This window comes from Lathamus discolor, chromosome 1 (assembly GCF_037157495.1).
Source record: "Lathamus discolor isolate bLatDis1 chromosome 1, bLatDis1.hap1, whole genome shotgun sequence".
NCBI lineage: Eukaryota > Metazoa > Chordata > Aves > Psittaciformes > Psittacidae > Lathamus > Lathamus discolor.
Genome location: NC_088884.1, coordinates 84,528,771 through 84,551,622, shown reverse-complemented (window position 1 = coordinate 84,551,622; position 22,852 = coordinate 84,528,771). Strand labels below are relative to the sequence as shown.

The window sequence follows — 22,852 nt, the reverse complement described above, 5'->3', positions numbered from 1 at the left end:
TATCCATCCTTTCCAAGTTGCATCCTGATCTACACTTTGAAGGGTATAGCAAAATCTTGTTTATTCTCAAAGCATGGTAGGCAAAACCACAAAAAGTATCCGAGTGGTATTTCAGTGAGTGTATTCCCACAGAAATGAATCTCATCTCTAAATCTGCTAACTCAAGCAGTTACAGAAGACAGTATGCTATGACTAATTCATTAACTCATTCATAAGCACACCATTACTGTATACAATGTAAATTATTTAATCTAAAGTTGTTATCAGCCTTTCGTAACTATGATTTCCACTCAGTCATAGGAGGGGAAATGTATATCCCAGTACTACTACTGTCACTCTCAATTGGCATGAGAAATGGAATCAGTTCTGCCCATGATTTTCTAATTTGTCACTCTAGCTCTAGTTCCGCTGAACAGCTGTTCCAATCCAAAGAAATCCTGTTGAACACAGAAGACTTGGAAAAGAACAATGAGCAGCATGAAAACAGACTTTGGAAACACAATGATGAAGATAAACTGAAAATGTTAACAAACCATATATTGTACTTAAGGGAATCATTACAGTGATACCGGATATGGAGCCCTGCACCTCTTGGTCACAGGTTCAACTGCAGGATAATGTCGGTAGTGAGAATTTTTACTTTTGTACAACTGTTCGTTGTCCAATGTGAAATAGGTACACCGCCCTAGTTGAAGCAACAGCACAGCACAAAGACCAAAGCTGTGTTTGGCTGCAACTTCCATTGCATCTTATTCTTCAAAACTTGAAGATTCTCTAGAATAAGAGGCTAAGACTGTCCAAATGATATGACTATACTCCAATGATACTGTAAAGTCATAAGAGAGTTTATTCCACCACCACCCCCACACCCCCCAGTAGAATATATAAAAGATCTTTGTGAAAGATCCTGAAAACTCCCCTGACGTTTTAAGAATAGTACATATTCTATTTTTTGTGTTGCAGCATTGTTTTCTGTTCGTCATCCTGGGGTCCGTTTGGATATAAGCTCATCTTTCCACAGATAGAAGAGTGAAGAAACATAATCAGCAACCACTAATTGACTTTGAAAGGGGAAGCAACCATCATCCTCCTTAAAATCATGTTTTTAACCAAGAAACATTCTAACTCTAAAGGCTCTTTTAAAGAAGGAAGAAAACATAGAAGTAAATACGTACATAATAGTCCAGCACTTTCCAAGAGTGACGGATTTACTCTTGGTATGTAACTACTGAACATACTGTATATACATAGTTGAAAGTCAAAAAGGTCCATATTGTTTTAAAGTGAAAAGCAGTAAAGTGAAAAGGTCCAAGACAGTGGTTAGAAGTAATTCAAACTTTTGCAGCTTCCACCTGAGCCTTGGTTGGGATGAAAAAGTAGGGTGATCAGGGAGGGCATGGAAGGAAGCCTCAGCAAGCAGGCTGGATAAATTTTTCTTAATAATTCATTAACAATCTTTTGGCCAAGGGAGAAGTACACATACTCCACTGTTGTCTTCTGAAATAGAATTCTGGATTTCACAAGCCATTCTTCCAGAGAAGGCACTTGATTGTCTCATGACATAAACTGCTAAGGCATTACCTACTCCTACATATAACACACAACAAGGTGCTAAAACTGGCCTCAACTCTTTCTGATGCCAAGCTGTTCTATGACTGCAATTAGAAGGGATCAGTGGAGACACGAACTGATAGTGAATTGTTGAAGACCCTAACATACATTGCAAGAGCATTGCCCTGACAGCAGAAGGTAACACAAGAGTTACATAAGTGCTTTTAGACACTGGAGATAGATATTTGACATACTAACAAGATGGCTTTAATACACAGTATAGAGCTCAGTGTGTATCACAATGAAAAGTATATAGTAAATTTGGACATATGACAACAACAAAAGAAGTGATGGACATCAGTTATTATTTTAGATAGGTGCATCAGGCACTTGGGATGAGAAAGATGAAATAAAACTGGGGTATGTGCTGGGATTCTGGAGAAGACTACTGTTTATAGCCAGACAGTAAGGTGATAAAAATGTTTCATGTAACTGAGCTGGGAACATGGCATACTAAGCCCCTCCTTCCCCTCAACTAATAATAAAATCTAGAACTGCAGGTGCCTTTGCTTCTTCCTAGTTCTCAGTCCTACTGTTCGAAGAGAAGGACCTGCTATGGTTGGCACCAGCTCAAACAACAGAAATATTATGGGAGAGTGTCTCTTTTTGCCCCAGTGAAAGCTGGCTCAGCCACTAACAAAAAATACCAGACTATCAGGTATTCTTTCCTCCCCGAGCTGCACTCAGAAATGTCCAATACCATTCTAAAGAACAAGAGATAATGATCCTATGTAATCTTCCTAGTAAAGAACAGTCAGGTGGTCCTGCTGCATCATTTGAACTACAAGCCTTGGGGGGAGGGAGGGGTGGTAGTGGTGGGAGAAGTAGTTATTCTGGAGACCAGCAGCTGTGAGAGGTAAAAATATGTAGAGAATGAAGAGTACGGAAGAACAGTGAAATATCAGATGGCCTGACTTCTCCTTGTCTAAGACTGCTTCACCCTACTTTAATTGAGCAATGAGAAAAACTCAGTGAGTAGCAATGGATTTAAACTTGGACTACAATATAGCATAAAATGTTGAAAAATAATGTTGCATAAGTGAACGTGCTTATCATGGAATTTAGGTGAGTCAACATATGACAGCAGACTGCAATTCATGAGTAGTTGCTGTCTGGGGTCTCATCAGAAGTACCCTGTGTCAGAATATTTCTATGCACTAGTAAAGGGCCTGTAAAATAGGAATTAAAAAAAAAATAAAAAAATCAACTTCAGGATTTTTTCCTAAAAAGTTCTGATTATTTGGTGGGATTCAGAATTGCTATGTGGTGCAGTACATCTCACAATCTTTAAGAAAATTCTTAGTTTAAGGCTTACTGGCAAGAAGATGAAAATTTTAGCAGCAAATCTAAGACTATCTTGAGCCAAAAGCTAAGAATGTAGAACAGTAACCATCAGACTTGATTTGAAAAAATCATAATAATGACAAGCAGCTGCTATCAGATCTTAAAGAAAGGAGACTGTAATTTGCCAAGACTTAGTTACCCCCAAATCCCCCACATCATAATCTATGCTAAATAAGGGAAAAAAAGTAGGCAACTAAACCAAGAAGGGCCACAAAATGCTGCTCATTGACCTTTACCTGAAACGATATTGACATGGAGGTCAAGCACATATTCCAAATAGACTTTGATATTTAGCAAATCATGGAGGAAGGAACTATTTTAAGAACAAGTGACCACACGATTGCAAAGATGCTGAGAAACAGAAGTTGGCTGTGCCCAGTGAGTGCTACTACTTTACCCATCTCTTTATTAATTAGCCTAGATTAATTTGTGATCTTGATTATTAAAATGCTTCGTAATGCTATTTTTCCCCTAAAAAGGAACCTAGAACACAGTACTGGATTTCAGTGACAAGAATAATATCTTCCAACTCTCATCCAGCTTCCAAGATGAATAGGAAAGTAATACATTACTCTCCATCCGTATCATATTTTCTCAAGGGAAAAAATGTATAAAATCAATAGAATAACCACACCAAACTAAAGAGCTTACATTATTACATAATGATGCCTACAGCAGCACTATTAAAAAGGCTATTTTCCAATGCTTTCAAATGTCCAACTTTTATTATTTTATCTGGTTAAAGAAGAGGAAGCAGTTTACCTGGATATCACTCAGCTTATTCAGGAAACGGGTTGTTAACTGAGGTCCGTTCTCCATAGTTGGAATGTGCAAGTGCTGACACAGAATAAAGAAGGGAGGGGAGGAAGAGAGAGAATAATATGTAAAAATTTCTTTCTGTATGTATGAATACCTTAGGGTCAACCAAGAATTTAAATAAATATCAATAATTTGAATAAATATTTATCAAGCTTTCCAGCCTTACTTACAAGTAGGCAAGGGTTGTTGTAATGTTTTTTATAGGAGGGCATGCTGAACCAGTGATAACACAGATTAGTTGAACTGTTGTGCTGTTTTTAAATAAAGGCTAATCTAAGCTTTCCAGTAGATCTGTCCAAAAGGGGGGGGGGGGGGGGGGGGTATGTTGCACAGGCAAGAGTAGTAACTCCATACACAGTATTTAATTTCAAAGTATATTGTGTAGAAACACAACAGGTACATTTATAGTACTTAAGACTCAGCACCTTGATGTCTCTCATATCTTAGCACCTGATAATATCAATACATTTATTCCGCCTTATTAGTTCAAGAAGTATCATCTAACAGACATTTACCATACTTCTCATGTTTAAGGAACAAAGCACATACATATATGCAGCTGTAATAATCTAGTCTTCTGAACTAACTTTGTGCTGGCTAAATAGCATCAAGTCAGCTTAACAGTCTGAACGCCTGTAGAATTCCACCTGTGCAGGAGAAATCTCCCATAAAAGCAGCTGTATACTCTCCTGAACCTCCAGCTCTTCCATTAGAGCTGGGTTCCCTGCAACGAGGGGTGAAGAAGAGATGAAGTTGAGAAGGAAAGAATGCAGTGGTTCAGAAATTTGGTTCCTTGTGAAAGTCACCTCTCCTCATCTTTCCCAGGTGCCTTAGCTTTGAAAATACATGTTCAATAAAAGAAACAAGTGGGAATGTATTTTTCCGTACTTTCAAACAGGCTTGGAGCATCACTACCCACCCACCCCACCCCCCCCAAAAAAAAAAAAAAAATTAACTCTTAAAAATACCCTAGAACACAAGAGGGAAAGTTCTCTTCTGATAACAGTAGTAACTCACTTGGGAAACAAAATACTGATACTGTTCATCTTTCCAGGAGCCTCTGGCCGCATTCCTTTTCTATCTTTTAATTAAGCTGCAGTTAATTATGATAATATTCTGAAGAAGGAGAGGAGAGGCAGGAGCTGGGAGGGGAGAGAAGAGGAAAGGAAAATAAAAAAAAAAGGGGGGGGGGGGAACGGGACACATTTTCTTACCTTGCCTTTATATAAAATTTTAGATATAGGACATACAACACAGGCTGTTCCAGCACCAAACATCTCCTTTACTCTGTCCTCTTCCAAGGCAGCTGTCAAGTCACTCATAGTGATGTATCGTTCAGACACTTTGAATTCTCCCTGCATGAGAAGAATCAACCATAAGAATTGTAAAACTTTACAAATGGTTTGTACTTTTGTTTTCCATGTTGAAACATCTCTAATAGGACTACTAGCCTAGTGGCAATCAGTCAAGTTTTGGCTATGATCCTGTGATCTTTTCAGACCTTCCAGTATCACATAAGATAGATTCTAATCAAAACAATTACCTTTGAGAAAGCCAGTGCTTTGCCAGATACAATGCTAATGAGTAAGTGGCACTCCCCTCTGATTTGGTACATAATACCAATATTGCATTAAGGCATAACGCAGCAGAATTTGTCATGGTTTATGTGACACAGGATCTGACTACTTATGGTCTCAAGCATGCTAGAGTTCATACAAAAATTACTCAATTATGTCAAAAGAGCTTCAATTCCACTCTCAGACAATTCCTAAGCAAAATTCAGCCTCCAATGCCAACTACATGTGATCGATTTTTTTAATCCCTGGTAAAATTTCACACTGTAGCCTGCACACAGCTGTCACATAAAAAATTACTGTACTACAGGTATGAGTAAAGCAATTCACACTGGACAGTCTTAACATAAGCTGTGTTTTACCTTCTACGAGTGTTAAAGAATGCACAGCAACTGATTTGAGGGGCTGCATTTAAAGAACAGAAATAAACATCGAACTTTGACATTTTCATGTCATGGATTTATGTGGACTTTATTGTTGCATTAGACCAAATTAAAGCTTAGCCATTGTTTCATGTCCAAATTCTTTAACATGAAACAGATGCTTTTGATAGCAGAAAACATGACTAGCTCTAGACAGGATAGTATTTGGAGAGAAGAGCAGGGACACCACATAAGCAGAGTTTCAGAGAGGATAGGGAATGGAGGTCAGGAAAAAGAGGACAACCTCTGTGAAGCAGAAGACACAATTATGCAAGAGGACTGAGATGAGAGTCTGGTATCTCATAAATAAGTCCTATCAACTGGGAATATCTATCTTGTAAAGGAGATGAGACTGAGAAGCGTGCATGTGTATCTGTACTCTGGGTGTTCCAATATGAATAAAGATGTGTAGAGTTCAGTGCAAGTCAACAAGTGGCACATATGTGCTACAAAGTACATGCCTAGCTTTCTTCACTGCAAGTTAGATGTAAGTGATATGTCAGCTGTACTCCAGGATGTCTTTCAGCTACAGGTGGTTGGAAGCTGAGTTAGTATCAGGGGAAAAGGGCCAAAACCAAGAGACAGGATGCTGGGTTTGATGGGCCTTTGGCTCTATAGTATTCTTATTCAGGCCACAATAAATCCTCTGAATACAGTACAGGCAGAGTGGACAGACAGTTTGCTGCATTTCAAGGTACGAGGTAGTCCCAAGTGTCCAAGTAAGTTCTTGGATGGCTACATGACAGAACTGGAATCTGGAAGCAGACAAGATGACTTCAAAACTGTGGCTGGATTTTAGGTTGTGTGCTAATTATTAGAAGTAAGGGTGAAACCGTGAGAACCAAATGGAGAAAGAGTGTGCTGATGACTGAAGTATGGCTGTAGTCATGCATGGTAATTTTTTCCTTGATTTAAGTTGCTTGACCAGAGGATTTGATGAGAATTTTCATGTTAAATACTACACAGGGATACTTTAACAAGCTTGGTATTGTTCTGTGTGACAGATGTGGGTATTCTAATGATGTTGCTGGAAATCTGAATTAGCATGCTCTTTAGTTCCCACACAGGTTAAGGGATTTCAGTACTTACAGGGGCTTACAAGAAAGATACAAATATTTATCAGGGCCTGCTGCAATAGGACAAGGGGTAATGTTTTTTAACTAAAACAGAGTAGATTCAGACTAGATAATTATTTTTTTTTATGAGAGTGGTGAAACAATGGAACAGATTGCCCAGAGAGGTGGATGATGCCCCATCCCTCCCTGGAAAACCATTCATGGTCAAGTTGGATGGCACTTTGAGCAACCTGATCTAGTTGAAGATGTCCTTGCTCACTGCAGCTGGGGTTGGTCTAAATGACCTTCAAGGTCCCTTCCAACCCAAAATATACTATGATTTGACTAGATCAGCTGAACTTCAAAATACTGAGCAACAGGAATGCTTACTTTCATCGATGTTGTAACACGATAGTTGAAACTATCACTGCCAGGGTCAAAACACTCACCCAGTTGTGTGCCAGATCCAAAATACTTTGTCTTGTCACTCCTGGAAGGATGATGCCATCTAAAGGTGGGGTTGCCAGTTCATTTTCTGTTAAACACAAATGAAATGGAAATACTGGTTGAAAAACAAATAAACAGAAAAATTTACTGATATTACATCATTAATTAACAAACTTATGAATAAGGGGTTCAGTATCCCTACATTGTAGCATTAATATGAAACATCTACCAGAAATTTTGAGGCCCATTTACTGAACGAGCAAAACAGTGGAAACCTTGCCAAATGTATCACGAGAGAAGGCTTCCTTAATGATCTATTGTCTTGGTCTAGACTTCCTTTTTTCCAGTAATTTTCTCTTTACACAAAAAGAGCAGTCCTAATAAAATTCCAAGTGCCAATAATTCAAATTGTGCAACTATTGTGATCTGTTACCTTGTTCTTGTTTGTTTTTGAAAAAAGGTTGTTAGGTAAATATTCATCTAACTAGTGAAATGATAGATAAATGGTAATCCATACATGGTAAGTACTTAAATTGCAAAAGAGATGTTTGTATGTAGTGTTTGTTCTTCCATCTGACCTTTGCAGCAAATCAAAGCTAATCTTTTTCATTTTAAGCCATTACATAGCACACATTCAGTGTTTCTATTATCAGAGAATACTGAGCATTTACTCTTTCAGACAGCCAGGTTCTTTTAAGACAGTCTCAAATCTTCACTGAGAAATTATGACATCCACAGTCTTCCAGAATTACTTTTCATATATTTTTCCTAACCATTGTCTCTTCCCAATGAGAATCTATTACCTTTCTTCATCTTATAATGATACTATCCTGTCCATTAAATCCACAAACCATTAAGTTTTTGATTCTTTTATACCAGACCACATAAAAGAAGATACATATTTTCATGTTTTTATTACATCACCCCTTATGACCTGCAAAAGGTCACTGAATCCAGGCCTGTTTGCATCAGTCTCAAAGGCAAAACTGTGTTAAAAAATGTTCCTATAGGTCCTGTGAAAACTTGCAGCTGGGTACAAGATAGAATCACGGTATTCACCCCTGGGCTGAAATAGCAGGTTGAGCTCAGCTGCTTAATACTCTGTTGACAGCTAGATAGTCCTACATACAAACACAGTCTGCCAGCCAGCACATACACAGCTGCAGACTGACTACAGCATCACTCTGCACGAGGGGGCTTTAGGAGTTGGGCTGGGGTAGTGGAAATGGAGGATAAATAAATTGAATTGTTCATTGAATCTGCTACTCACTGTCCATTCTCTCTGGAAATGTCTGTTGTTAATGCAGCCACCCCTGCAATTATTCATTTGGACTTGAAGATTTTCCTGCCTATGCCTCATGTTCCTTTTATGAGGATGCCAAAATGTATATAAAAAAGGCTGCCCTAGAACACTATATATTTTGCTCTGGTTTGACTAACCAGTAGTGTGATTCCCTGACCTATCCCATACTCCTAACCACAGCAGTGGTCTCTTCTTTCTCATACAGTCAGGAACAATAAGCTTTCTTTTTTTGGAGTCTGTCTAGCATCACTCCTAACATGATGTGTGTCTTGTCCTAATTCTGGCACAACTACCATAAAAAAAGAGGATTTAAAAACTTTCCATGAGCCACAGGGCTCACCTGAATCTGAACACTGAAGACCTGATATTCTGCATTTGTGACCCAGTCACATACTAATGCATCCCTTTCTTAAACAGAAAACTTCAAATAATGCATACCTTAATACCAGATTTTGACTACACACCAGCTAATGTTCTCTATTGTGTGATATTGCCACAGATCTTGGCCAGAACCTGTTTGAGCTCAATAACATATATTAATTGATTTGAGCTAGTTTGAAAAGGTGCCAGGCCAAACCAGCCACCAAACAGCACTTGAGTAGACAGGATGTTGGGCATCTCAAAATGTTTTGAACAGCCTGCTCTGTAGAATTTTGTCAACTATACATATGATGCCTACCAGCCTGGGGCCACCCAAGGAACATCTGCTCCCCTGGTATCCGGCAGAGATGATAATGCTATACAACACAGCATGCCAAAACCACTCATCCTCTCAATGAATTCATGCCAAACCAGTCTCCACATGACATCAGTTTGTCCATCTCAAAAAAAAACCCCAAACCAACACAGACTGAGCTCACAGACTCCATTTGCCTTCTGAATTATTTTCCTATGCTAGAAGCCTTAAAATGTATAGTAGCAAAAAGGGGAGAAAAGGCATTTGAAGGAAAATGTCAGGGCTTCTCTGCAGTTGACTGCTGCTATTGTTACAGTAGTAGCACTATAAGTCCAGTGTTCCATTAAACCAGGCATGGTATAGGCATGCTGTAACAATGGTACTCCATCAGTGTTTAAGGGGATTTTTAAAATGAGGTCTTACATATTATACAGCTTCAATTTTGACACACCTGTATTTATGAACATATAGCAGATAAGATTCCAAGAATGGGATGCCTTCAGTACTATTCACACTAAAATAATGCTGAGAAATACACCAAAATACATTTTAACAGAAGGGAACTGCCGGGTCAAGGAGAACCCAGAAAACCTTGGCTTCAGTATTATTAACAGCTGACTTTCTCTTCCAGTTTGTTCTGTTTCTATTCCTTTCTCCTTATTCCCCTCAGGCTTTTCTTCTACTCTCCCCTCATGCAATCACCCTTTGTGTCTCTGTCAATTTACTTTCCTCAACTACTTTCCCCTCCTTTTCTTTGCCTGCCATCTCATTCATTTGTTGCTCTACCCTCCTTGCTATTGCTATGGCTTTCTATTAGACCAGAAGGTACGATCCTTATTTTGTTAGTAGTCTTCTTGTAAAAGATAACTGTGCAGCACAAATAATCCTCCACATACAGACCACTAATCAAGCTTGCCTGATATTTTACCTGTCTGTTCTACAAAAAAAAAAAAAATAAAAAAAATTTCAATTTATGTGAACTATTTTGAAGTGGGCACTATTAATCCCAATTTTAATAACAGCACAAAAATATTAAGCAATGCCTGAATGCTATTCACAATGCCTTAACATTAAAGCTAGAAGTAGAACCCAGGTGGTTCCAAATCATTCTGAAGAAAGTGAATTTTTTGAAAGTACACACAGATTTCATAGTTAGCAACCTTCAGATTGGACATATGATTAAATTTCAAGGTTTTCCATAAAGTCAAGCCTATATTCTAAGCAAAACAACAGGCATTATTAAAGGAAATCAGTTTCAATGTCAACAGCTGATGTGCTCTGAAGAGGTAGGTGGAAGGGACTGCAGTGACCAAAATTTTCACTTTGTGAACATAAACAGTGTTTGATGACCAAAATACCACACTCCTAAAACTATGCTAGAGAAGCAGTGGTGATACAAAAGCAGCAGAGACTATGTCGTATTATTTTACCAGAAATTGAGTAGTTTCTTCCCCTATTCCCTCCTTGATGTTACAAACAAAACATTTTTCCAAGCTCCTCCTGATGCCCAAGACAAGATGTCACATTTAATCACAGTGATGTAACTCAAAATACATAGCAAAGGCTTGCAAGAAAAGCCTACCCTCATAGGAAGCACAGATGTCCTTTAGTCTAGGCTTTGGCCTTCGATTTGTTATAAACCAAGGAGAGCAGTTCAGACTACTCTGCAGTGACCTCTGAATACACAGACGGGCATCTTCCTTTTGATGATGATCTGTAATTTCTGCCTCACTATTTTTATGTTAGATCCCTCTCTCAGCTGCAGAATTTGCATAACAAAACAAAACCACATTTTAAGTAAGTATTTTTTGTGAAGTGACAGAACATAATGGCAAATGCAAATCACAATGTAATGCCATAGGTAGGTGTGTGATGACACACTTTGGCAGCAAGTGTTTCTTAATCAAAGGTATCATAAATTAAGCATTAATCAACACACCAGGGGACAGCAAAGTGCTCCAATGATGCTAATGACCACATATTGTGGAATGGCAGGTTTGCCAGAATACAGTTAGCTTGGGTGGCATGAATTACAAGTTGTTTGCTATGGCCACCTCACAATAGTACTATTCAGTAGTGCACTGGTCACGTAGTGATTGGCAGATCTTTGGAACAGTACTGTGCTGCAGCTGGATAATTCCAGCATATTCCTGGTTTAAGTACAATGAGAACATTGAATTCTAATTATGTCCCCCCTTCAGTGTCCTTTCCCTGAACAGAATCAGCCAAAATCTATTTTAGTGTCTTTCCAGAGAAGTTACACAAAGCATGAATTTGACCATCTAACTATGCTGACAAATCTACTGCTGCTGTAACAACAAGATTTCTCATATTTACAGTTTGATTCACAAGACATCACAGACTCATTCAACACTGAATGAGTGTCATTCCTCTTACAAAAGTGGTAATGATTTTGCAGAAAAACATGTAATGTAACTGGAAATGAAAGTCAGGTAGCTGGATTCCCATTACCCTACACTATCTAAAGCATACTGCTGTCCCCAAAGAATGCTGCCTCTGTACTGCAGCTGAGCACTGCCAGAAAAATGTCAGTGTTCAAAGGTACCCGGCAGCACTATGACGAAGTCAGAGTCCAAACCCTACATGTGCTGCCATGCAAAAATTCAGTAACACTTAATTTGCATGGAAGATAAGCATTCATGGAAGCCAGGAGATGTCCTTTTATTCACTCGCCTATACAGTGGTTCAATCCTTTAAGGACCAAGAGTCATGTAATCCTCTGAATCAGTTCTCAGGTGGAGCTAACGCTTCTCAAGCTCTGAGTACTTGCATGCCTAATGTCTATTTTTGAGATGCCTTTTTGGCTGTTCATTAACTAGATAGCTTTCTTATGAGCATATACATTGCTCAGAGATGACTGTGGGTACAAATTGCTAAAATAACTTCAGGAATGATGGTATATCTTGAAAGCATCTTTTCAGCATTAGCGATGTGGGATGCTGACTGACACGTTTCTCTCTGCCTCCACAGGACAAAACTTCAAAATTCTTCAAAGAAAGAGATGAGTTCTTCATCAGTTGGGTGGCAAAATACTTTTGGCTATCCTTTAGGAATATTTCACTTGTCAGAAAGTGATAATGGGAACCACTCATGCTCAAAGTCACAGAGTTTAGTGTTATACAGCCATAAGGTATCTTTAGTATGTCCCCATATTTTTCTGACCCAACACCTCCTTCAAGATAAAGCATGCTGCTAGAGATGACACCAAGCCTCCAGTGTGACCTGGCTACACTCTCCCCTTCTGAGCACGTGGACTGGCCCAACAGTTTAGGATGTTAGTAGGCAGTACGCACAACTGCTCCAGAATCTCCTCTTTCACAACAGTATAACTTAGTTATCTACTAGTTTTCACCAAAAAATAGACATTTCCTTTAATGAATCATCTTTATTTATGATCTGCACTTTTATATTGTTTATTTTGTGTATTAAATTCCCAACTGTTCAACTTAAAATTTTCATGGTTTGTGTTACTATACCTCCATCTTCATTTATCCAGTAGAGAAACAGATTCATTGTTCCAACTTCAGTTATTTGATGATCTTCTCCATAGAGCCACAAAACCTGCTGGCAGCCAAATTCCAGGGCTTCTTGCTGGGCATAAATAGAAGAACCATAATTCCTTCCAGAAACAAAAAGAAAGAGCAAACAGTTATAAGTATCTGGTTGGGTATTTTCTCATTTCTGTGCAAGGTTTTGTGCCCATTTACCTTATGAGCTAGTGCTCTGCACAGTCACTGCTTGTCCCTGGAATATTTTAATTGGAAGTATTCTACTAATATTTTCCTAGATTATTTGTATCTACAACCCAAAAGCTTCCCATCCAGCTCATGTGGTTTTTTTTTTTGGGTTTTGGGGGCATTTTTTGTTTGTTTGTATGTTTGTTTGTTTGTTTGTTTTTTAAAAGAAAGGAAAACAAAACCATCTACCTTATCTCACATATGTCAGATGAACCTCTTGAAACACAAAAATCACCAGAGGCAAGTTATTTCTTTTCTAATGAAAGACATTCACAGAACTAGTAGCTTCATGAGCTGCAGACAGGCCACAAATTCCATATTCTCAAGAAGCAATTCTTTTCTCAAAATGCTGCCTACAGTGAACCTGACTACTGAGTTACCCCATAGCTGCTTTGAGGGAGGGGAAAAAACTCTTTGCAGTTTCTGATGTTACCATCAAGACCCAAAGTTAGCAGCACAAAGTGCTGACCACAGTGGAGTTACATTTTCACCTTTGGGCACAAATCGAGTCAGTAGTGATTCCAGACTATTCCCTTTTTTTCACAGCTGACATATGAAGGATGCATAGGAAACAATGTATTTGTAAAACCAAACAAAACCAAACCAAACCTATAGTTCTCAGAACATCAGACTGAATGAAGGAAAGCTGTTGAGCAGTATTTGACAGCTACTAACTTCCTACCTAGAAAACAAGCTCCCAGGTAGAGGCAATAAGCTTTGTTTAAACCAAAGACCAAGAACATATAATAGACTAACTTATTTAGCCACTTCCAAGTTGCTTGCTCCAGTCCAGTCCTAAGCAGCCTCAACTCTACAAGTCAAGTACTTGGAAGTTAACAATGACATTTCTACCTAGCTAGTGCTTTGGTCTAGTTCAGCAGACAACTGCCAGATGATGGGAAAGTCGGTGCAGATAACTGTCTCATGCTTTTCTTTAAACACCCGTACTCCCCCAGTTAACTGCAGATGGCTTGTTGGGACAGCCTGCCAAAGGAGGAGGTCAGCTGTCAATGCTACTCACTGCCCAGTTGGCAGAAGGCTGCTACACTGAATGCTGCATCACAGAAGTCATATCTTTAGTGTCAGCTTCTGCCGGGGGAACAGCCGAAGTATTACATGGACACCTTCCAGGTCTAGTGTCTCAGCCTGAGATGCTGCAAAATTGCCTATGCAAGTAATCCACTTGACTGTAATATGCAAATAAAAACATGCAGCTGAATTGTATACATAATATTTGTGAAGTACAATTTTGAAATATGTGTTACAGTAAATTGCTTGTTTCACTGCTACATTTAATACCTCTATTTCTGCTGGATTAGATACTAGTCTAAAAACCAAATCTCCTCTGTAAACTATGTAGAAGTTGTAGAATTATGTTTTCTTACGCTCCTAGTTTGCAGTCCCCCGTTCCTCCTTTCCAGGCTCTCACATATTTTGGATCTGCCCATAAGGATATGGGTTTAAAGCTTCCACTTGAAAAGTAAGGGCCCACAGGGCTCAGTATGACATACAGTAGGGCTTTAGTTGGCTTCTTCACTCCAAGGGAAGGCTGAAAGAGGGGAATGTAAAAAAAAATTAAAACTTACATCAGATATTATACAATTAGCTTTTGAACACTGCTTTCAGATGAACTACAGCACAAGAGTGCTTTTATCAGGACAATGCAAAGTGCTGCAATGAAAAGAAAGTATTTATACAACTTCCCCTCTAACCAGAGCAATGCACAACACTAATTTTATATACTGTCACCATTCATTTACAGCTGCTTCATTTATATATATATTTCTAATCTTCACAAGTATTTGTGAAGCCAACCGTATTGTGGGCTGCATCAAAAGGAGCGTGACCAGCAGGTCGAAGGAGGTCAACCTGACCCTCTACTCTGCTCTTGTGAGGCCTCACCTGGAGTACTGTGTACAGTTCTGGTGTCCTCAACATAAAAAAGGACATGGAACTGTTGGAACAAGTCCAGAGGAGGGCCACGAGGATGATCAGGGGACTGAAGAACCTCCTGTATGAAGATAGGCTGAGGAAGTTGGGGCTGTTCAGCCTGGAGAAGAGAAGGCTGCGTGGAAACCTCATAGCAGCCTTCCAGTATCTGAAGGGGACCTATAAGGATGCTGGGGAGGGACTCTTTGTCAGGGACTGTAGTGACAGGACAAGGGGTAACAGGTTAAAACTTAAACGGGGAGTTTAGATTGGATATAAGGAAGAAGTTCTTTACTGTGAGGGTGGTGAGGCTCTGGAATGGGTTGCCCAGGGAAGTTGTGTATGCTCCATCCCTAGCGGTGTTCAAGGCCAGGTTGGACAGAGCTTTGGGTGGCATGGTTTACTGGGAGGTGTCCCTGTCCATGGCAGGGGGGTTGGAACTAGATGATCTTGAGGTCCTTTCCAACCGTAACTATTCTATGATTCTATGATTTTCAAGCTTTTGAGAATTCAGATATTAGCTTAACAAGATTCTATATAATTATATTAATTAATCACAGCACAAGCTTGCAAAGCCTTCTGGAGGGAGGATTGTCAAGGACCACTGCTAGCAACAACAGCCGTGGAGGAACTGCTGTCAGCTGCATTAGTGATGAGAATTAGCCCATGCCACTTAGAACTGGCATTGGTAGAGCCAGGTGCTGGCTATGTTAATGGCTGTGTGACAAGCTAAAATGATTTGCTGTCTGGAAATGGTTCACACAACAGCACAGGAAATAACCTGGTATGTATCACCTTTTTTTCCCCCTCCTCTCAGAGAGATGGCTCTCACACTTCAAGTCATCACCATGAATACTTGAAGGTGAAGATAAAAAGTCTGGCAGTGGTCAGAATCTGAATCCTGTCATAGGAGACTTTGCTTAACTACATGATTCTTTCAAAGCTCAGGACTGACTACAGAATTACAGAATGCCTGACGTTGGAAGGTAGCTCTGGAGATCTCCAGATTTTTGTCAAATCCCCCTCCTCAAAAGCAGGGCTATGTACAGCTGGTTGTCCATGATTCTTGGGATCTTCTATGCAACTGAATGGGTTACAATTTTCAATCCACTCAGAGAAACCAGTCTCGTAAAAAGAACAAGCTTGTACTTGGTTTCTAAGATTAGGTCTCCATTGAAAAAAAGTTACTGAACTTAAATCTTTAGGACCAAAGGTTTAACTGAAATACTGTGCACAAAGTATGTGAAGATAATTTGGGAGCTGGGAGGGAAACATAATAGTGGAATAATGGAACTACTGAAAAACTCAAATAAGCCTTCTTCAGGTACTTAGAGTGTTATTTTGATTTCTGTATACCTTACTACTTCAGTAAAACTTCTAACAGATTAACTGAGATCTTAACATTTTTCCTGATTCTTACTTGATCATTCAAGAGATTGTGCTGACTGGCTTTCCTGATTGTGCTAATTCATAGAATAACAGAATAAATTCATCGAAGACTAGCAGTACATGGAACCTGGAAAAAAAAAATGGAATAGCAGAAAGGCCAGATATGTTGACTAACCTAAATAAAAGCTCAACAGCAAGATGATTAAAGAAGGAAAAAACAATATTCATTTTAAAAATGAATACCTTACAGTCACTGAGTGGCGATCCTTCTATCTGAAAATCTGCAAGTAGCTCACAAGCATTAAAATTAATGGGGTCCTTGAACATGTGTGGAATGTAAAATCACAGAATAGTTAGGGTTGGAAAGGACCTTAAAATCATCTAGATGCAACCCCCCTGCCATGGGCAGGGACACCTCCCAGTAAACCATGCCACCCAAGGCTCTGTCCAACCTGACCTTGAACACTGCCAGGGATGGAGCATTCACAACTTCCCTGGGCAACCCATTCCAGAGCCTCACCACTCTCACAGTAAAGAACTTCTTCCTTATATCCAATCTAAACTCCCCGTTTAAGTTTTAACCCATTACCCCTTGTCCTATCACTACGGTCCCTAATGAATAGTCCCTCCCCAGCATCCTTATAGGCCCCCTTCAGATACTGGAGAGCTGCTATGAGGTCTCCAAGCAGCCTTCTCTTCTCCAGGCTGTCTTCATACAGGAGGTGCTCCAGTCCCCTGATCATCCTCGTGGCCCTCCTCTGGACTTGTTCCAACAGTTCCATGTCCTTTTTATCTTGAGGACATCAGAACTGTACACAATACTCCAAGTGAGGCCTCACAAGAGCAGAGTAGAGGGGCAGGATCACCTCCTTCAATCTGCTAGCCATGCTTCTTTGGATGCAGCCCACGATACAGGTGGCTTTCTGGGCTGCTAGTGCACACTGCTGGCTCATGTTCATTTTCTCATCGACCAACATCCCCAAGTCCTTCACCACAGGGCTTCTTTGAATCTCTTCTCTGCCCAACCTGTAGCTGTGCCTGGGATTGCTCTGACCCAGGTGTAGGACCTTGCACTTGGCATGGTTAAACTTCATAAGGTTGGTATCAGCCCACCTTACAAGTGTGTTGAGGTCCCTCTGGATGGCATTCCTTCCCTCCAGCGTATCAACCGGATCACACAGCTTGGTGTCATCGGCAAACTTGCTGAGGGTACACTCAATCCCACTGTCCATGTCACCAACAAAGATGTCGAACAAGACCAGTCCCAACACCGATCCCTGAGGGACACCACTCATTACTGGTCTCCAGCCGGACATTGAGCCATTGACCACAACTCTTTGTGTGCAGCCATCCAGCCAGTTCTTTATCCACTAAGTAGTCCACCTATCGAATTGATGTCTCTTCAATTTGGAGACAAGGACGTCATGTGGGACAGCGTCAAACACTTTGCACAAGTCCAGGTAGATGATGTCAACTGCTCTAACCCTGTCCATCAGTTCCGTAGCCCCATCATAGAAGGCCATCAAATTGGTCAGGCAGGATTTCTCCTTAGTGAAGCCATGTATGGTGCCTACTTACGGATATGGATACTGCAGAAGAGTAACTGGCCTAGTTGGGAAACACACATTCTTTAGCTTTCTTGTTCTATGCTCTACCATTACAGACTTCTCTCATACCACTTTTAAAAAACACTAATCTTAACGATTTAATTAAAATGAGCTCCCTATTTCTAATTCGCTTCATAAATACTACAGGCTTGACTCACACCCATGTGAAATTCAGTAATACCTAGTTGCAAAGGAGTCTCTTGTAAGGTTGGGTTTATCTGGGTTCAAGAATAAATTGACACAAGGGCTTGTTTTTAGTTCTGTTAATAGTGCCTCTCAGAAAGGCCATCTTAATTTACTGGGTAGAATATTCCAAAATCTCCTCAGTGAAGTCAGGACGGAGATATGAATTGAAATCACAAAATTGCACAACAAATTTTTGTTCCCTCACAATTTCTTTAGATTATTAGTATTTTAAAGGCATACATTACTGTGTGACAAATAACTATCCTTTTAGTACAAACCTAAAGTTAATCTAGATTTTGCCATTGCCACTCAGAACAGTAATGTTTACTTTCTGAGACCTAAATCAATGTGTCCACTAGGTGGTGGTGTGGTCAACATAAATTTGTGAAGTAGAGCTGCGGATTACTAACTTGGAAGTAAAAACATAAAACCGATTTGCCCCTGAACTGTAATACTGTTGTCTAGTGACTGCTGCATATTTCCCTTTATGGACTGAGGCTTTTCCTTCGTGCTGAAGTACCCAAAAGTTATGAGGAGAAAGAGAAATGGTTTTTACCTCAGTTCCAATTAAGGTAGGACGGATGTAAAGGCTGGCAGTGGTTGAGTATGGGACCCACTCCTTTTCTACTTCCACAAGCTTCCGGATGCACTCTAGAAGCTCATTCTGGTCAAAATGCTGGGAAGGAAAAGCAAAGGGTGAAAAGCAAATGGAGAAATACAACCTAAACACTCTGCAGTCTTTATAGATCCATATGTTAAGGGGAATTCATCAGGATAAGTAACAGTGACAGCCCATAGAGGCTCATAGGACTACACCATCTTCCTTGACTTCATTTCTCACAGAATTCAAAGATCCATGGTTTTTGCACTTGTGCCCTTTTATGCAGTATCCTGGATGTCCTCATCTGCAACAAAGTATCCTTCTGAGACAGCAAAAAGGAGCCACTGACCCTTCTTGCCTCCAAAGCACATGGAAAGAACAGCCTGTGCAGCCAATGCCTTCACTTTGGCACTCTGCAAGCTATGGCACTACCTCTTCCACAGAGTGATTTGTGCTTTAACACTGAGGGACCCACCAAGTCTCCCAGTTTCATGAAACTGCAAATTTTTTACTGTAATAAAGCTAATGAGCATGGGAGGAAATTCACTGGCCAATATCCAGTTGTTAAAAGCCATGTTAGCGTGACCAAAAATAAAGGCACTCAGAGGCTGAAGGTCTTAATTAGAAAGAAGGAAGAACATTAGTGCCGGAACATTTTAATCAGCTCTCTGCATGCAAATATCTGCTGAACAGCTCTTATCCCTCAGAAATAGACTGTATACATTTGAGGCAGTAGAGAGACAATGAAAAAAGCAAAATACTGTGGTGATTTAAAGGAAAAATGTATTTCGAACAGTTCACTGAATAAGATCTCTTAAAGTTTTCCTGGGTTCAGCAGTAGCAGTTATTTTTCTCCTTCTTGGTAGCTGGTGCAGCACTGTGTTTTGACTTTTCGGCCTGGGAACAGTGCTGATAACACCGATGTTTTTAGTTGCTGCTCAAATATTTGGTCTGGCCAAGGACTTTCTGAGCCTCATGCTCTACCAGGGAGGAGGGAAAGCGGGGAGGAAGCAGAGACAGGACACCTGACCCAAACTAACCAAAGAGGTATTCCATACCACAGCACGTCATGCCCGGGATGTAACTGAGAGTTACCCGGAAGGGCTAGTATACTGCAGGGTTGGACAAGGTATGGGTCGGTGCTCGGTCAGGTGGGGTGGGGCGAGTTTTGGGTTGGCTGGTGGTGAGGTGGTGTATTCTCTTCCCTTGTTCTTTCCTTTATCATTATTATTACTGGTGGTAGCAGTAGTGATTTGTGTTATACCTTAGTTACTAAACTGTTCTTATCTCAACCCGTGGGAGTTGCATTCTTTTCGATTCTCCTCTCTGTCCCTCCAGGAGTAGGGGGAGGGTAAGAACGGGGGGAATGAGAGAGCGACTGTGTGATTTATGGATAACTTTTGTTTAAACAACGACAAAAGTTTAACTGAACTATTCAAGAGTTAGAGTGTTTGATAAATGTTACAATACTGTAAAGTTTCAGAGATTTGCATTTTGAAAATTAAAATATGCTCTGACTTAAGGAGAACAAGACGCCTTAACTACATACTGGCAGAGTTGCTCGTCTTGCTGATCGTGCCATCCTCTCCATGTTGAGGGTTGGCCGGAACAGGCGAATTTTGCCATCCACTCCTCGGTAAGCTTTCATTCCTTCAAACAACTACCAAACCAAAAAGGAAGAAAAAGAAAGCAAATAATAATTGAGACATTTTATCCCCTGATGATCTGTGCAAAAGCAACAAACATGCTTTGGAAATCAAAGAACCACACAGTACTCAAGGCATAAGTGCCAACAAGTTAATGCTTGCAACACACTCCTTTGAGGTAATTTTATGACATTTATATTGCAAAGTTGACCTGCCTATGCTTCAGATAAATCTTTATCTGTCAGAGGACTTAGAAACAACCTTTTTTTTTTCACAACTTGGTTACAGCAATTAAAATTTGTAGCATGTGTTTGACTTAACTATTCACTCACATTCTGACTGGTACATAAGGCTGAGCTAAATCAGTATTCTCCCTCAAGGAAAAGATCTATAGAATTTAATTATATATGTTAAACATTTTTAGGGCTCTGTCCAAAAATTAATTTTGGTAGGAAGCATGGAATAAGGTAATTAAGGGAACTCTGTTGCAGTTCTTGTTGCAGTTGCAGTAAAATCTTGGTCACTTAGTTCCCCCATACAACCCTACGCTGTGGAAAGGGGTTTAGCTATCATGAGAGACAGAGGCACCAGTCTTACACTAGAGGGAGAATGCATGAAAATGTTTTCCCTATACTTAACAGGAAACTTAAATTAGCCATAGCTATCCCATCAAACTTCACAATCCAGATGACTGGTATTGACAATCCATTTACCAAAAATATTATTCCATCAGTGCCCTACCAGCAGAATGTTCTACAGCATCTCCTAATCACGGCAAACACTATACCCACAAAATATCCATAGTTATTTTCAGTTACAGATTGGTAATTTCCAGTTATAGGCAGTAAGCAATAATTTTGTATACATAATTATATAAAATTAAATTAAAAATCCTATTTTTTTAAGTTCACATCAATACATAAATATATGCATGTATTTAGATTAAGTATTAAAGGATCACTCATGTAAATAGACAAGAATTTTAGAATTTATTTTTTAAAGCATTTCTTTGTACATTAAATTTCGGTATAAGTTCTATGAATTTAACTGCATCACTTCTTTCAGTCTCCTCAGACTTCTCCTCCTGACTGCTCCACACAAAATGTCTGGAAGTATCATTCTTTGCAGTTGAAGTCTACATGGGCAGGGGTTTTATTTGGAAAAAAGAATCCTGTATTTGTGTGTAAGTAATTTTAGTAGAGTACTCAAGGTTTCATTATTATTAAATTCTGTAACAGTTCCCCAGAAGGATCAGTGAAGTGCAATGTCTAGAAAACTTTTGTGAGGCCCCATGATAGTGCTAGGTCCTTCCACATGACAAATTTTAACTGGTTTGTAACTGGGTTGCAGGAATCCCAACAATATTCCTTCGGCTATATGCTAACTATGTACCAGAACCAGAATCAGAACCCAGAACATTTTGCCTTCAAATTTTATCTTATTCCTACGGCACTGCCAACCTTATTAAAAGGTTTGTGTGCAGCTTTGAAAAAGAAACAGTTCCCAGGACAGATCTTGTAGCTATAAGAAAAGAAACATACTTTTAATAAAGGGTGGCATAGCTGGTTATATGGTGATACTTTGATATGATTTTTATTGGGCCAGTTACTAGCTAAAACCACATTGCTGTAATGCTACTATCTTATCAAAGAACAGTTGTTTCCCCCCACCCTTCTCCCCATCACACTCACAGGATTTTTAATGAGAGGGAAGAGAAAGGAATGTTGCTACTAAGATCTGGTCAATGGTTTAAGAGAAGAATCACATCATTACTGAAACACAGAGCCTTCTCAAGCTGTTAAATCATTTTCTCCAAAGAGAAATACTTATAACTTCCCAGAGCTCAGTAAAACCTTTCACTCATTCAAAAGGGAGACAGTGATGTGTTCCAGAAATGCTCACATGAATAAAAGCAACTGCTGTGGTTGCTTGACGACTGGTTGCTGCGGTGGTGTGCAAACAATATTATCTGACATCTGTACATCACAGGAGATGGATCTGGAGCTCAGCAGATCCAGACTACCACACTGCATCATGGAGGGCAAGGAGAAAGGGGAGGGAATGCCAAATTCATCATGTTTATTATACCCACTGTGTATTCATTGAGCCACAGCATTGGCACCAGATTCTCCTCTGTCTGTCCTCTTGGCTAGAGGAATCGTGATGCAATAAGGGTAAAAGAATAAAAAAATGGGGGAGGGGGGGGAAAAAAAAGGAAAAAAAAAAAAAAGAACATATTCATATTAGCAATGACTTTAGACTAGGCCAGAGGCTGAGCATTAAAGCATTATGCTACTAAGAGTGAAATATAGATCCAGGACTCCAGCGTGGTTTCTTACTTCTTGCGCACATCAACAGCTGCAGCCTTAGTCACAGGCCTGTTGTAATTTACAGAGGACCTTTGGAGGCCCAGTGACTAGATGGGGAAAAAACAGCAACAACAAAAAATGGTGAAGGCAGGAGCTCAGGGACAACAACAAGGAAA

The 22,852-nt window shown here is 39.8% G+C and overlaps 1 protein-coding gene across 3 annotated transcripts in view; it reads right to left on the bottom strand.

Moving 5' to 3' along the window:
- The window catches only part of BCAT1 (branched chain amino acid transaminase 1), a 67,503-nt gene that overhangs the window by 9,164 nt on the left and 35,487 nt on the right, over window positions 1-22,852 (bottom strand). For all 3 annotated transcript variants that reach the window (XR_010613622.1, XR_010613623.1, XM_065683809.1), the window contains exons 4-10: window positions 20,271-20,381; window positions 18,677-18,796; window positions 14,395-14,558; window positions 12,749-12,891; window positions 7,275-7,360; window positions 4,989-5,129; window positions 3,718-3,792 (exon numbers count right to left, since the gene is read on the bottom strand). Coding sequence is in view for 1 of the 3 variants with exons in the window: in XM_065683809.1 (XP_065539881.1) it covers window positions 3,718-3,792; window positions 4,989-5,129; window positions 7,275-7,360; window positions 12,749-12,891; window positions 14,395-14,558; window positions 18,677-18,796; window positions 20,271-20,381 (840 nt within the window). In the remaining 2 variants the exon portion in view is untranslated. The remainder of the gene's footprint in view (window positions 1-3,717; window positions 3,793-4,988; window positions 5,130-7,274; window positions 7,361-12,748; window positions 12,892-14,394; window positions 14,559-18,676; window positions 18,797-20,270; window positions 20,382-22,852) is intronic.